At 49.0% G+C, this 17,204-nt stretch overlaps 1 protein-coding gene across 3 annotated transcripts in view; it reads left to right on the top strand.

Moving 5' to 3' along the window:
* LOC144163629 (uncharacterized) overlaps positions 1-16,037 on the top strand; it is an 86,878-nt gene extending 70,841 nt beyond the window's left edge. For all 3 annotated transcript variants that reach the window (XM_077694434.1, XM_077694436.1, XM_077694435.1), the window contains 2 exons: positions 5,311-5,561; positions 14,045-16,037. In XM_077694434.1, the coding sequence (XP_077550560.1) occupies positions 5,311-5,561; positions 14,045-14,419 (626 nt within the window). In that variant the 3' untranslated portion in view covers positions 14,420-16,037. The remainder of the gene's footprint in view (positions 1-5,310; positions 5,562-14,044) is intronic.
* The last annotated feature ends 1,167 nt before the right edge of the window (positions 16,038-17,204 follow it).

Here is a 17,204-nt window from a genome sequence, read left to right on the forward strand (position 1 = left end):
AGTTCATGGTTCACTAAATGAAAGGCTTTGGAAAAATCTACGAAAATTTCTATGACCAGAGCCTTATTTTCAAATTGTGTAAGGATATATTCTTTTTGATGCAGTAGCGCCAGTTGTGTTGATTTGTTTTTGCAGACACCAAATTGATTTTTCGTAAGGATTTTATGTGCATCAATGAATTTAGACAATCTACAGTGCAAGACTTTTTCAAACGCTTGAGAAAAAACAGGAAGAATAGATAGCAGACTTGAACAATTTTCCATTCTGTCTTTGTCACTCATTTGTTCCGTCTGTAGACTTTCGAACTGCAGTACTACAGCTCATCTAGTATGTACAGTCACAAGCTTTATGACAGTAAGCATGGGAGCGTAAGCTGATCTGTGTCTGGCGCATTCCCGCAGTTTGTGCGTTAGGGGACACTCGCCATGAAAACAATTTATCGCACAGTTGCCTGCTGCTGAAGTCATGTCCAAGAATCTATAAATATGACGGCTGATGATAAAGCATTGTTTATCACCCAATCGGACACCGAAAAACAAAGCTTCCAGTAGGTTTGCTTTGTTTCGCCAGTTGTTAATGTGGCCCTCAACTGCAGGTGTCTTCCCTGGAAGAGGTTCCAGATATTGTGACGTAGCTGCCGCAGTAGACAACCGCGCAATAAACCGTAGTCGGAGTGGATCTCTTAAGTGCACGAACTGTGAAAGTGCGCCATGCCATCGATAGACAGTTCTGAATGTATCGAGCGGCACGTGCTCCCGTGTTTACTGTCATAAAGCTTGTGATTGTACATAGGGCAACAGACTTATCTATAACACAGATGCCATACTTCCAACCTTATCCTGCCTCGCCCGAATAGAATATAAAGAAAAGCACTACGGCATGGCGTTCTTAAGTCTTACCCGCACCTTTTGTCCTGCCAGTTTTTGCAAAAAGTTTGTTTCCGCAGTTTTCAGGGGCAGATAGATTATGATGGCTGTTATGGACAAGTGTGTTGCGCACTGTATTCTGATTTATCATGTACTTTTACCCAGGGTAGAGAGAGAGAGAGAGAGAACGCAGTTTAATGGTACTGACGAGGTCTGTCCAGCAGATAGCCTAACATGCTACGTCAGGTGAATAATGACACAAATGAAAAAAAAAAGAAAAAAACGACAAGTGGTCTGTATACAGAGTTCAGTAGTACGAAGTAAAAGTAAAAGAAGTGTTAAAACACACTAGAGAATTGTTCTAGCGCACTGGGGAAATGTTCGCTTTCAAATTTAGCAGAGTTCAGGCAACCGCGGAGCGACAACACGGGGTCATGAGATCACTAGGTGAGGTTAAAAATAAAAAAACGGGGTAAACACGCAATGGCTGAAGGTTCACTTTGAATTTAAGCACAGTTCAGAAAACTGCGGAGCGACCACGAGCAATCACAACACTTTGACTGCCAACCTAGTAGTCACGGTGATCACAGCCCCGAAATGTTCACTGGGACACCACTAAGAACTTGAGAGCGCACAGGTGACGGTCACGGTTCTGTAGCACATGTCGAGTCAATGCTCGGCACTGTTAAAGTCTGTGAACTAGGCCTGAACTGCGAAGGAAGCTTAGGAAGGCCCTCGTCGCACGTGAAGCCATCTTTGCGCATGACCAGGGGCCAAGCACATCATTCAACGTAAGACACGATGTGGGTAGCCTGCCCAAAGTCACTGTCAAGGAGCGTCTTGGTTCGTCATATAGTTTACACACACATACGACATGGTAAATATCTTCGGTACAGTTACAGTCCGGACAGAAGGGTGAGCTGGTCTGCTGAAGCTTGAAACGAAAAAGGCGAGTGTAGGCGACGTTCAGGCGTATGCGATGTAATACGGCTGCGTCGTGTTTCGTGAGATTAGAGGGTAACTTGAAAGTACATTCTGGGTCGACAGAATAAAGCGGGGTATAGCGACGTGAAGGATCCACCCATATTGAAAGCTGTACCTGCCGCGCAACACGACACGCAAGTGCGGCCGCATCCTTCCTAGAGAACGGTATTGCCGCAGTAGGCACTTGGCAGTTGTGAGCTTGGGAAGCTGCAGCGTCTGCTGTTGAATTACCCAATACCCCGCAATGTGCCGGTATCCACTGTAGTTCGACGAAATGGCAAGCATTCACGCCTTGGTGATGTAAAAACCGAATGTCCCCGACTAGCTGGTCAGAAGGGAAAGATTGGAGGCATTGAAGGGCCGCGCGGGAATCCGTAAAGATAGCCCATTGGCTGGGTGACTGCGTGGTGATATATTCAATAGCAGCACGGATGGCGGCGAGCTCAGTTACTGTTGATGACGTCCTGTGACTGAGTTTTTTGGTTATCGTAGTGCCCGACGCAGGTATCCAAACACCAATCGTGGAAGATCCTTCTGTCACTGAGCCATCAGTGTATATATGTTTATGGGTATAGCAACGCACTAATTATTACGATTACGTAAGAGCCAAAGGGGTTGCAAAGTCTTTCATCGCGAGACAATCCCCTGGACGGACTTCAGCCGTACCAACCTGATGTTGCGACCATATGCCAGGCCACAGCCACAAAAGTCCCCATGGATTCCAGCTCTGCGGCACGAAGCTGCGAGAGAAAGCAACAGAAGAGCACGTAGAGAACAAGGTACCTTTGTACCATGTACAATTAAGGAAGAAATATAGCGAGAATGTGATTTTTACGTAATGAATACCGATCGCGACAGCTTCTCAAGTTTCGTAATGCAAATAATTTGCTACAAATAAATGCCAAGGCGGCTAGTTTTATAGTCTGCCTCGCTGGCTGTGTTGCATTTCCATTCGTTTACATTCAAGCTAAGCAATCAGATAGTATACGAAATACCTAAGATTGGCTTTATTTTCAGCTGGTGTGAACGCATTCCCACAGTCTTGAGAAGCTGCGGTAATTTTACGACGACCGTCCGTTTATTTTGTGCGTGCGGATAGACTGTGTAAGGCCTCGTGACATCCCTCACGGGGCAACACAGCAAAGAAGGAAAAATGGAGGTATGAAAAGCATTGAATCGTAACAAACTAGAAGTACTAACCACACTCACCATCTTGCATCGCTGGCAATCGGTTGGTTAACCCACCGCTGCTAAAAACGACGACCTCTCCAGTGAACTCTGCACACATGCAACACAGCTGTAAGCCACCATTACGGCCACGGCGAAAGAAACTAAAAAAAAGACCCGTACCTACAGGGCGCAGAGAGCATCACCAAGCAACGGCCTGGTAGCGAGAGTAGGCAGCCCATGACGTCACGATGTTTTATTTGTGTTCTGTTTGGAATGTCGGAGCTGTTTGCGACACGCTAGTTTCTTAATCAGTAGTTCATGGTTCACTAAATGAAAGGCTTTGGAAAAATCTACAAAAATTCCTATGACCAGAGCCTTATTTTCAAATTGTGTAAGGATATATTCTTTTTGATGCAGTAGCGCCAGTTGTGTTGATTTGTTTTTGCAGACACGAAATTGATTTTCCGTAAGGATTTTATGTGCATCAATGAATTTAGACAATCTCGTGCGATGAGCCGTTCGCCCTCCTGATGCATTGTCTGGCGCCGGGGGTGCTGTTGCGACGCTGTTACGCAACCCATTTTCTGCGTTTGGGTGAATCATCGAAATCTTGCTGTTGACCATCCCTCAACTTTCCACGACCCGGCGTGTTCAGTGGCGAACTATACGGCTACTTGACAATAGCCCTTCAGCGACCTCGTGGCCCTTCAAGCGCCCACCGGCCAGCGGAGGTGCTAACAATAGCATTGCATGGCGCCACGCACTGAAAGCTTCGGCGGCGTGCCCGCGCCTCTTTGTAATGCCCTTTTGTGGGGTGTATGACAAAGCTGGAGCGGTGTTCTACAAGCCACCCTACAAATATCACGACAGAGGGGTGCAAGACATCTTCTTCATGGTTGTGCAACATCCCCAGGACAAAGGGGTCCCCGACCATAGGCGGAATGCCACGGCGGCGGCAACCTAGTGCTCACCTGAGCAGGAGAGGAGCCGGTCTGTGCATGTGCGTGTGTGTTTGTGCGTGGGGGCGCCACTCTCAGTGCCATGAATTTTGTGATTGGTGCTTCCTGACGTCAGCCGAGAAAAAGGGTGAAAGGGAAAGGACCCAACGCGCCTATTTAATCGCTCGCTCACAGGAGCGCACTGCCCGTTCTCTGATACCGAGATGTAAATACTTGTATATACAGTTTTATTTTCCGTCTACTTCCTCGTCACGACTGCCACGGCACGACACCAACCTCGGCGCACATCGACCACGGTAGCGTGAGTCCCATCAGTGGAGACAGCGGTGGAATTCCCAACAGTGGTGGCAGCCGTTGGATTCCCAACAACTGGTAGGGTGGTGGCAAGCGGTTGAAACGGGCTAGCCCACGGCTGGTTTGAGATAGATACTCGTTGATGTCACGTGATCGTAGACCAGGGAGAGGGCGAGGTCTGTCGATGGAGAAACTGCGCAGGCCGAGTCTCTTATATAGGGAGCGACGATATAGGTGATCAGCCTCTCCGCAGTGGTAGCACATGTACCCGTTGCATGTACCCCGCACCTATACCTGATGTTACCATGCCAAAGATGACGCTGTTGGCTTGAAGGAAAAACAGCAAGATTATTCTAGGCTGTGGGTGTTAGTTCGAAACCCTCTCTCTATCAAAAGAGATAACACGTGCGCAATTAAAATAAAGAAATGAACACGCGCTTCACTTGGCACTCGGATAACCCAGACTGGCGCAGCCGGGAGATAAAAACAAAACGTAAATAAAAAAAAAACCCAAAGCATGGTTCGCGGCAATACTATCGCGTAGGTTGGGAAGCATTCACGACAGACGTTCTTTTTTTGGGGAAACAAACATAACTTTTAGGGAAACAGACCGCACAAAAGCCAAAATAAATTTAGTGAATACCACCACTTTCGTTGCTCCCTGAGTCTTCAAATCTCAATTCCTCACGTGGCGCAATTTTCTTGCTCTTTTTGGGTAAAGTGCTAAGTGTAGGCCCGTATTCGAGACAAAGAGATGTCGTGAAAATTTGCACTTCAGAAAGTCGCGTGGGAGTTGGGTTTTTGTATAAGCTGTTTGATGGATGTATAAATACTATCAAAGGCTTTATTCATCGGTCAGGTTTATTCTGAAGTCATTTAAGCAACACTGAATAGCTTTGATCATCAACGCTATCTCCTGATTGCTTTCAAACTAAATCATAAGATGTTCCGGCTGGAGTTCGGTGGTTGATATGCTAAAATACAGAAACGTGGCACTGCTACTGCCGTAATGATCGTAAACGGAATTTTTTTTTCAGAGAACCCTGGTGAGCGGTGCAGGGTTTACACTGGGACGAGGCCCCTTCAGTCACTGGAATCATCTGCCAGCGCATCCTTGATCCAAACAGATGGCTCAGGTGGTGTCGCATGTTGGCAGCACTGGATGGTAGCCTTCGTGTATGACGATGAAGTCCTCATCTGCGATGGGAACAACGTCAACGGAAACCTGGTTGGAAAGTGCGACCGACTGAAGGTCGAAGAATTTAACAGGAGGTGTTTTAACAACAAGGTAAGAAAAGCCTGGGCTAATCTAAATGACCTGCACAGAAATTGTTACAATCACAGCTAGCTGACCTTCGCGCCAAGAAAGAACGTACTTCTGAATAATTAAGAGAACCCTGAAACGCCACATTCTTGAGACTTGCTTTAAACCATTGTCAGATGTACTTACCATTTGAATACTTACCTGTATACAGTGAGGCATTTTGTTAATGGAGCATTACCATTTAGATGTTTAGGCATAATCGCTGGCAAATGTAAAGTATAGTTTTAAGGCTGCAATTCTCGTCGGCCTAAGCGGAAGGGCACGCACACAAATGGCAATTTTATAGTTAAGTGGGGCGGTACTTGAACTTGTTGAATTGTGGCGTCCTAGGGACTCGTGGCTATGTCCGCCTGCATTATAATTAAATATGCATCCCCTGTACTTGTTCGATTGTTCTATTACCTTGCTCGAACAGAGAAAAGTCACCGAAGTGGAGCACATTTGGGGTGTTATTCATTAAATTGGTGTAAAAATTGGCGTGTCGTTTAACCACCCCGATCCATGGTGATCTCAGTTGGTGAATCGAAGCGTCCTGGTGTAAATACGTTTTTGTGATATTAACAACGCACTGACGGTTACTATACTCTCTAATCCGAAATTCTGGCGCAGCGTGAGCTGCAGCCTTTTCGGGCACGGTGCATATCTGCGGCGTCTCAGGATTGCATCGCGTGATCAGCGAGCACACGGCGGAGCGCGCTACTCTGCTGTTATTTCGCATCGCTTTGCCGCCGCCAGTCAGCGGGTTGTTACAAATCGTGTTTGAGCCTTCCCCGCAAATGTAACGTGGTTTGAATTAGCGGCGAACGCAACAGCATATGAGGAGAGGGAAGGCGGAACGGGCGCTTCTTGGCGGCGGCGGGGGGAGGGGGTATTGTGGTTGGCGGGACAGGAATAGGAAAGGAAATTCACTGGGAATATTTTGAGATTGGCAGGGAGCTCACCTGCATACAACCCAGTGCAGGGGAAGGGAAGTAGAGGGGGAGTGACAGGATAAAGTGGAGATAGAAAGAGGGAGAGAGTGAGAAAAAAAACTAGTGCCCTTTCACTCTGTGAAGAAGGATGACTTGCAAAGCTGGACGGATTCCACGGAGTGCACGGAACAAAACGCTTTTGTTCTAATTTGCGATGAAGTATACTTCCTAGCCAATTGGCAGAATGAACCTCTGAACGATCCATGCTTTGGTCTTGCAGACAAACGTGGAGCTGGCGATGTCCCATTCGCGTCGTAAGCATCTTATTCTTTGGGAAACACACAAACCCAGTCCGCTCTACCTCTGAGGGCTCCGGAAAAGTTCTATTGGGCCGTTTTACTTCCGCATTTATACCTCGCACCAGCACAACGGACATGCCATCAATCAGTACGGACATGAAACCTATAGCTGCGCGTGCACACCCCCACCTCTCTCCTACTATTCTCCACTACAAACATGCGCAGGCATAAACCGGCAACCGGTCATGTGTGCGTGCTTAGAAGTGACAGACGCGGTCGAAAATATCTCCTGAAAGCCCTCTGAAGAAGTGACATTGGCTCACGCCGGCGTTCCAAGCGAGCAAGTTGCTGTTCATCCGGGAGGAATTCGCCGCTAGTCGACGAGCTGGACTTTAGGCGTTAACGGTGGCGCCGGCAGGTTTCCGCTATTTTTGCGCCTGTTCGCGCTTGTATTCGGGCCAACGCTTCAATACTTGCTCTTCCTCAAAACGAACGGCATGCATCCGTCCCATAACGGTTTAAAACCTGGAAGCCCTTCAGCTCCATTTCCGCGTACAAACATGTGGCTGACCGGTTTTCTTCCTAATCGTAGGCATCTTACTGTCCGTGTAAGATGTCTGTGTAATACATCAACCCCCACCCGAACCACTCGATGAAGGACAGCCAACTAAGCGCATTGAGCCATACAATTTCGACATCTAAATCACCCACCAGCACAACCGGCATTTTATCGGTATGGGCATGACGCCTAGCTGTGTGGGCACGTCCCCTTTTTAAATGCGGAGCATTTCTTAGGCTGGCGATGTCACTCGTCGATGTTGTCGGCGCCGTCCACACGCTCACTGCGCATGCGCGTCGCGTCGAGACGCAGATGCGCGTCTCTCCCCCGTACCCTCCTCGCTCTCAACAACAGGTGCGGCGGTGCAGGAGGAGCGCGCGTATCCCGTGCGCTCTGTCGCTCTCAACAACAGCTGCGGCGGTGCGGGGGGAGCGCGTCTGTGCGCGCATGCGTCGTAGCTACCCGCGCACTGCGTCGCGCCCAACAGTAACGGCGGCAGGGCGTGTACACGTGATAACGGCGTGGTGGGTGCGTGGAAATTTCGCGCGCTTGTGTACGGAAGTGTGCGCAAGCGCGTCTCTGCCCCGTACTCCTCTCCCTCGAACGCGGACGGTGTGTATATAAGCGGCGGAACGCGCGTTCGGAATTCAGTCAAGGGCGTCTTTGCTTGGCTTTCGCTTGACTTGACGCTTTGCTTGACGGCACCAAGCAATAAAGACAGACTTTAACTTTACATTCCTTGCCTTCGCTTCTCCTTCATTCAATAAATAAGAATAATAGAGACGAAATAACAAATAAGCATTCCCAAGCCATACCCAATTACGCAACATTCACGCGATACCCCCACACTCTGCGACGCATTTACTCGAGTTCCCCCCGTGGGAAGATGCGGGCGGGTTTTATTTTCCCACAAACCGTGCCCGCATAAACCGGCAACCGGTCACTCGGAAGGGCCTTCCAAGCTGAAAGAGAAATATGGGCCCACGCCGGCGTTCCCACTGGACAAGTTTCTCTTCAACCGGAAAGAATTCGCAGATACGTGGCGAAGTGGAATTTGAGCATAAACGGCGACAGCGAATTTCGGTCGTTTTAGGGGGCAGCCTTTGGCAGTTCTCTGGGCTTCGCGGTAGCCGCGTCTGTTTATGACCGCGTAACCGAGTGAGCGAACGAAGCAGCGACGAAAGAAAGGAAACGGAGAGGAGCTTCTAGCGAAGAGTGAGGTGGAGTTCGACACTTGCGGCTACGGCGTTATCTCTCTCACTTCCTTCCCCTCGCACATGTCTCATTCGTCGCCAGCAAGGTGCACCCTCCGGTCTCACTTTCCCAAGACGCTGTTCCAGTCTCCGCCAATAGAAACCACGTGACATTTGCGCGGATGGTTCAAGCACTATATGCAACAACAGTCTCGATGCTCCTGCGAACTAATCCGAACCATGTGACATTTGCTCGTGCGATTCAAACACGATTTGCAACATGCTGGCCGGCAGCGGCGTGCGCTGCGTGGCAGCAGCAAAGTAGCCCATGCTGCCGTGCGTTCGATGATCACGCGAACACTGGCTGAGGCGCCGCAGAAACGCGCCGTGACCGAGAACACTGCAGCTCGCGCTGCGCACAAAATTTCATGTTAAGGAGTATAGTGCATTTTTTACGCCCATCCGCGCTTCTATTTATATTTTGAAATCACCTGATAACCGCAATACCGCCGTTAGCTGCCGACAGCGCAAATTCCTAAAGGGGGTCGGTGGAGGCGAGGGGAATTATAGTTGTGAAAGAGTTGTTAGCAGTGGTGAGGAGGAGCCTCGGAGAGGCGTCGAGTAAATCGACGACACCGGAATGAAAACTGGGTGGTTAGACATATACTGCTTTGCAGTAAAACGTATAAAGGTAGCTGTTAGTCCTCGAAAGCTATCAGTCCGGGTGCATCAGTCCAGGCACTGCACTCTTGGCTAGAGCCGCTGCGTGAGGCCGGTCGTCTCCAGGTAATGGAGTAGATGGGCGACAACTCAACTTCCCGTTGGGTTGCCGCAGGCCCCATTGGGAACAGAAGGTCTTCATGCAGGCGCTGGGAAGGTCTGGAAGCTGGAGCGCTCGGTGGAGCTCTGCTCTCGGGCCCGCGTGGAGGGGGCAGAAGCAAAATAGGTCCTCCAGCGTCTCTGGCTTCTGGCAGTCCACCCATGTAGGGCAGTCCTTGCTCCCGTGTCGGTGCAGGCGCTCCGCCACATTGCAGCAGTCGAGCCGCATGCGGAGAAGCAGGCAGCGGGCATCCCTGCTGATGCGTGCAGGCAGCGGCTGTGGCGCCAGGCCACTCACAATGCGAGGGTTGGGGTGCATCGTCTGCACCATGCGGGCCAGGGCGGTGCGGGCTTCCTTAAAGGCGGTGACGTCTTGGGAAACTGGGGTGCCCTCCTGGTGGGCCTCCCTGGCTCGGGCGTCGGCGCCCTCGTTGCCCCGGATACCACTGTGGCCCGGCAGCCAGTGGAGAAGCCACAGGTCACAGCCTCGGGAGGCCACAGTGTGCAGCTTGGATGCAAGGGAGCGCTCCAGGTAGCCGCTGCTGTTGGTGGGGTGGTAGGCCGCGTGTAGCCACAGCAGGGCAGTCCTGAAGTCCGTGAGGATGACCACCCCCGGTGTGGTTCTCGGGCCCCCTCTCGCATAAAACAACAGTGAGGAGGCAGTGAGAGGGCATGACGCCGTAGCCACGGCCGCGCGCCACCCTACTCTTGACCCTTCGCCGAACGCTCCTGCGTGTTTTCTTTCTTTGCCATCGCAGCTGCGTTCGGTCACTAAGTTACGCGGACGTCCACGTTTGGAAACCCATGTAACGGCTACCATAGGCTGCGCCCTAAAACCATTCGGTAAAGCGACTTTGTGCGCTTTATGGCTGCTTAGCATGACACATTCTGTATGTAATGTTCCCTTGCCGGGCGCCCATCTCCAAACGTATGTCGCAAGACCATTCTCATCTGCTATGTACCTGGAAGCCCAGAAGTGAAACCATCTTATAGCCTGAAAACTTGATACAGCACATCGAGCCTACGACTGCAGCTTGCTAAAGGTGTACCTGGTGGATGCACTGCAGACGTTCGATTAGAAAGAGGGTAACACGGGCGCACGTAGCCAAACTTATGAGTTAGATCTGGCCTGAAACGGTGGAATGATAAACATAAGGGCGACACACGCAAAAGCTGATGGCCCCTAAGAGTCTACACACTCATGGGATTTATCCACCGATGATGACCACAGCTCACTATAAGTGGATGGTGTGCATGCTTTATTAACTTTGAACTAAAAGGCAATGACGAGCTCCACACGCAGCTCCATGTACAACTTTGAAATTTCTTGGTGTGTCAGTAGGCCACTACTGGGGCAACCACCTGTGAATCATAACGCAAGCTTAAACATACTAAGGTAAATTTTTTGTGACGATGACAGCTGCTTTTCGAGCGAGATTTCATTTACCGGTCAGTGCAGGACGGGTATTTTCGATACGATGCAAGACATTATTCAAAAAGTGGTGGCAGACTCCTCTGCGTGCCTTAACCAACCTTACGGATAAACAACTCTTGATGTCGAAACACATAAGAAGAAAGGGACAGTCTTCGCCCGTGTCTCCGGATCCAAAAACCGGTATGGCGGCCGGGTGAACCCCGCATTAGTTTGTTTTGCGCGCTGTTGAATCTCCTGACGGGTATGAACCAGTCATTACCATTGTCATCATGTAGATTTCCCCTGTCTGTAAAGTGATCACCCCCGCTAAGGGCAGCCATGGCCCAGGTCTCACTTCTCTCTTTCTTCCGTAATATTTTCTGGTGCTCTTAAACCCGGGAGGATGACCGCACACAATGAAGGAGACCACCGACGTCACCTCCGGCTTGAGGTACCCAGAACCCCGTTCCGTTGACTGCTGTTTCCGCTGATCATCCCCGCCCTCAGCCGGAGGTCAGCATGGCTGGCCCAGACCGTCCAGTGGCAATCGACAGTAAGTGTCGAATAGATAAGCTGTGCCGGCAGCAACGCATCTTTCGCGTAGCTACCGCAAGACTGCTCAAGGCAGCGAATGAGCTTCTGGGAGCCCCGTCTCTATCTCCGCACGACTTGCAAGCGACCATTGACCTGCTGGAGAGCAAAGATGCCACAATGTACGAGATAGACCAGATAATTATTGACATTTTTGACCCCCAGGAAGTCGAGCGCGAACACTTCGAGGCCTCGTCGTACCGAGGAGATATATGCCGCACCCTAAACCGGCTCCGCAATGCCTTGAAGGCCTCAAAGGCATCCGGCATGAGAGGCACCACCAACGCCACTCCTAGCAGGCCACATTTCCCTCAGTCATTCGTCCGCACGGCTCTACGGGAGTGTCCACTCTGACTAGTATTTCTTTCTCTATGCTCAGCCCCTTATCCGAAAATCACTGGCCTCACTGAACGCGTCAATCGGAAGCTTACCAACATGATCGCTATGTGCGTTGATTCCAAACACAAAAACTGGGACGCCATCTTGCCCTTCGTTACGTACGCATACAATACGGCCCGGCACGAGCCCACAGGATACAGCCCTTTCTACCTGCTTTATGCGCGTCCGCAGCCGAGCACTCCGGACACGATTTTTCCCTTTTCTCTTCGTGGTGACCGCAGCCTAGCCAAGACGCTTTGCCTCTCCGAAGAAGCCCTTCGACTCGCTTGGTTGCGTACACTGTCCTCACAAGATCGGTCGAAGTTGCGCTACGACTTCTGCCACAGAGAGATGTCGTACAGAAGAGGAGATTATGTGTGGCTTCCACCGTCAGAAAAGCGCGTGGTGGAAATGTTGCGTCTGTGCTCATCAGCGGCAGCACTGTTCTGTGTTCGGTGCCTCCGGGCACCGCGCCCATTCGTCGCCCACGAGAGTGCGTGCCCTCTACTTCGCCAACGCCGTTCCCTACTCCTCGTCGAAATTGACAATGGAGGGTGAGACGCTTTGGGACCGTGCGCTAAATCAGTGGCAAAACGCCATGCTATTCTTGTGCCAGAATAAACCACATTTTTAGGTTTCCCCGTGCGTGTGCTTGTCACTGACTGCGCGGGCATAACAGGCAGCTGATTTTTGTCTGTCTTGTTGCGTTTTTCTGCTGTTGGCCTAAATTGATAGCATTACTATGTACTATTAATCCGCATAATGCTATTCCTTCAAACATTGCTACTTGACAGCTTTTTTCCGCAATGCCTCCAGGCCGTGGTTGGAAAGTATTTTTTTTATTTTGGGTATACACAGCGAGAAACAGCGCCTAAACACAAGAAAACTTCAAAGCCCAGGGGCACAGGGCTGTATCTGTGGGCGGTTAGGTCTTGTGTTTGTCGCTCTTTTTATTGCTAGATATATGCCTGCTTACCCGCCTGCAATACGTGTGACGCTTTTATATCTCCTAAATGCCGGGAGTTTACTTAAAATATCTAATACTAACAAATGAGCCTCTCTTTTCTCTCAGTTGTGAGAGCTATGCTAAGAGGCGGCCTTGGAAATTACGGTTCTGTTCATTGTTCCCCTCGCCATAACCGCTACCTTACGCTCTCTGGTTTAACCGAATGTTTCTCGTCCTATCCTTTTTCGCATACTTTTTTTTCAAAATTTTCTAATGGAAAAATTATTAATTATTCATCAAGTTTTTCATGAACACAGGGCACGCATCTTAGTAGAGCAACAATGCGTCCTTGGTGCTCTTCGGCCGAGCAGCTCTTGCTGCCGTACAACACGCTGTGAGGGCAGTAAAACATAGAGAACATCAGCCCGAACTCGACGAAGCTTTGACAGCGACCGTTCATGGCTTCGACCTTCCACTTTTGAGCACCTTAAATGTCTGGATACCGCCAATGTATGGGGACTCGGGATTTGTGGTGCCTGTACTCACTGTCACTAGATAGACGGAGATTTCCCTTGTCGGTTCTCTTTTTGTGTTTTCTGGTGCATTTATACATGGTTGAGAGATTTCAAAAGAATGTCACACTTGATATGATCTTCTGTAGGTACCCGCTTAGCTTATCTCCAGAATTAGGCCAGACACTCTCACTTCGTTTATTGACCAATCCTCTTAGGTATTAACTGGCGCTGCTGAAGTACTCAGACTCTACGTGACACCTTTTTAAGTGTTTTATTCCCTACTCTGTTCTTTCTTGCAACATAATTTTTCCACAACTTCGTTAACAGAGTCATGTGTAAATGCAAGGCTGTGCACAGTAATTGTGCGTGACAAGCGGTTTGTTCGTTATAACGTACTGAAATCGTCTGTCCAGGAATTTGTACAGTGCCCTGACAAGTGATTCCCTGGGGTCTTCCTTGACATTTCCAAAGCCAGCTTTCACTCCCTTCTTAGTATAAGGTAGTTAATTGGGCATTTAGACCGTCCGTACAATAGTGGAACAGCAAAGACACGATAGCACTCAAATGACCATAGTCAATAAAACAGCTCTGCAAACTTGGAAAACCAGACTACCGATAAAATGAAAACCAAAACTCATCTTCGCTTTTTTTACGAACTGAACTGCAGTGAAAACAAATGCTTTTACAAATGTTCAATGCGCTTTCAGATACTCTAAAGGGGTCCGCTTATCATATATAGCTAGTTCGTCACTGGGTCCTTTGACGCGGATTCAGTTCCGCCTTATTCTTCAAATAACAGTTTTTTTCTTTGTTTCGTTTCAGAAATTCCTTGGCGAGTACAAGATTCCCAAGCAACGTGTTGAAGAGAATGTGGACGACATAAAGTACTACGGAAATTACTGGCTGCTGATAAACAATTGCCAAGATTGGCTTAAAGGGCTGCTTGAGAAAATGGAACTACGCGACTGTACTCCGTATACTGATGCGTTCAGTGCGGTGGCTTATCTGACCTTAGGAGCCGTGGGCATTGGTACGGCCTGGGGCATTATCAACTATCTGGGTAAACCAAAACCACTGCTTTCTACGCCTAGGCAAGCTAAGCACGGCTACTCAGTTGCCGGCCGCGCCGGCCCTTACGAGCATGACCAACTATACTTCGGACCTGCCCAGAGGGCTGCGCTGTATGGGAGCGCTTGAGCCGAGTCTCGTTTCGCTCCCCGCCGCTAGGGGCGCTTTTACGCCATGCTGGGCGTAAAAGCGCCGAAAAGAAGATTAGAATGTTGGTGGACGAAAAAAAGAAAAAAAAGAGAAAAAACAGAAAAAAAGAAAAAAAAGAGAAAAAAAGAGAAAAAAAAAGAAAAAAAAAGAGAAAAAAAGGGAAGAAAAGAAAAAAAAGAAAAAAAAGAGAAAAGAAGAAAAAAAAGAAAGAAAAAGTATTTTATGCCTAATAAGCTTTTTGTGCCTGCCCTAAGCAGCGCTAGTATTGAACCAAAAGTGTAAAACATAGGTATATTAGTCCTTTTTGGTCAGATGACATGTCATCACCCCGATACAAAGGGGAAACCAATAGAAATCATCATCGGGGTAAAAGTCGAACAATTGGCTGATAATTGGCGGACAATTGACGGATAATTGGCTGGGGTAAAAGGTGACAATTGGCGGACAACCGGATAAGTATGCAGGGCTTGATGGATATATGCGGTGAAGCACCTAGGGCTATCCTTTAGCAGAGAAAAATCGGGGATCATGGTCTTTAATGACGGCGAGGAGCACAAAACAGTATCAGTGCAGCAAGTAGAAATACCATTGGTGAAAGAGTATAAATATTTCGGAGTATGGCTGAACAAGAGCGAAGATTACACGCAGGCGCATGAGGCTCATCTTAAGACGAAAGGAAGACGGAACGCGGCTATAATGAAGCATAGAGCCCTCTGGGGATACAGCAAATACGAGGTGGTAAGGGGAGTCTGGAAAAGGGTCATGGTACCAGGATTAACTTTCGCTAATTCGGTTCTGTGCATGAAGCCAGAGACTCAAGCGGGCCTGGAAGTAAATCAGAGGGCGGTAGGCAGATTGGCCCTAGGGGCCCACAGTAAAACTACAAATGAAGCGGTACAAGGGGATATGGGCCGGTCGTCTTTCGAGGTGAGGGAGGCGCAGAGCAAGATAAAGTTTGAGGAGCGACTTCGTGACATGGAGGACGAAAAATGGGCCGCGAGGGTGTTTAAGTACCTGTATTTGAGGAGCGTGGACACGCGGTGGAGACGGAGGACCAGACAGCTGACCAAGCGGTACGGAAAGTCGGTAGGGGAAAGCGGGGTTTACACAACAGTTAAAAAGCAGGTAAAGGCAGCAGAGACGAGGGAATGGGCACAGAGAATGGAAGCGAAAAAAACCCTGGAGACGTATAGGGCAGAGAAACGGGAAATTAAAAGGGAGGGATTCTATGGCAATACGAGAGGCAGTGCGTTGCTCTTCGAGGCACGGGCAGGGTGCCTGAGAACCCGGGCATACACGGGTAGCTACAGGCAGCAGGATGAAACGTGTGCATGTTGCGGTGATGATGATGATGATGATGATTATGTTTTCGGAGCTCGAGAATTCTGTACTTTGTCACGTTCCTCCTGATTTGTCTGTAGGGGGGATGGGTGCCGGGGCAAGTCGCTTTGTCAGATAATTCGTTTGCCTTTTCGGCATCTCCCGAAGACACCCGCGTCTATGAGGTTATTGTGTTGATTATCATGTTTACTCAGTAACATCTCCCCTGTAACTTTTTTTCGGTTGTCTGAAATAAAACAATCCAAATTCACAAAAAGGCATATTTTGAGTTTCTTCACCACCACATGATCGTTGCGACATTTTGCTAGAAAAGGTAATGTTGCAATGTACAAGCAGAATCAAAATGTCAGCAGATAGTTAGCGATTACTCTCTGAGTAATATAAGAACTTATAAAGACACTCTAGCTTTCTGGTTCGAGAGTTTTGTGCGAATGTTCCTTTTTTGGAACATTGGTATTTCACAGAGCCAGAAACACGGAGACCGACCACCGCACTTCGCGTGACTTTTTCTTCTTGTTTTTACATGTTGGTGGCGCCCTCTAGTTAACATTTGCAGAAGCTTGCATGCTACCTTTCTCGCCTTTCCTTGGCATTATTTTGAGATTCTCTGGCACGTTGAAGGAGCGCCATCTACGTTTAGCGAATAGCCGCCGCAGTCCTAGTGAATGTACCTGGGGATCGCGACTTTGGAACTAGTGTTCTTTTGTGCTAACACAGTTCTGTGCAACCATATTTTCGTTTATAGGTTATGGCACAACGCTTCCTAGTTGACTTTGGAGACTGCAATATACCTTTTGTTCAACCTTTCAGACGAGGAGCGGGAAGGTGCATCTATATTTCGATTGCCACCCGATGAAGATGGCAACATTACTGACGAGGAGCACGTGCACGAAAACGACTTTTCTGAAGTTGTTTCCGAGCTTATTTGCGGGTTTTCAGAAGTTATGCAGTGCACCGATGAAGACGTGTCACCTACTGAATGTTGGAGTCCTGAGCCACCATGAAAAAAGCAAGTGCGAAGGCAACTGACTGTAGAAAAAGGCCCCAAGGCTTCAGCTATGACCGGGAAAACTAGACCACTACAGCCTTCGCTTGAAGCAGACTGGGGCGACCATGTCACGTTCGGTAAACCACTGGCCTGACAGAACCCTCAGCTTTTGCTACAGACATTTCCTGAGTTCTGCGAACGTGAGCCCATTTGATTTGTTCAGCAAAATAACTTCTCCGGAATACCTTGGTTTACTGGCTGACATGACTGCAATGTACGCACTCCAAAAGAGAACAGTGGTACCAGGTACTTCGTACCAGCAACGCCAGGGAGGTGTGATCACTGTAAAAAAAACGAAACTAACCAGCGCCAAGAGTGTCAAATGCAGCTGCACAGAAAGTGCTTCCCGTCCTACCACGGCCTGGGAAATGCTGA

Source organism: Haemaphysalis longicornis, unplaced genomic scaffold, assembly GCF_048455015.1.
Source record: "Haemaphysalis longicornis isolate Haplotype H1 unplaced genomic scaffold, Haemaphysalis longicornis Haplotype H1 scaffold_126, whole genome shotgun sequence".
Taxonomy (NCBI): domain Eukaryota; kingdom Metazoa; phylum Arthropoda; class Arachnida; order Ixodida; family Ixodidae; genus Haemaphysalis; species Haemaphysalis longicornis.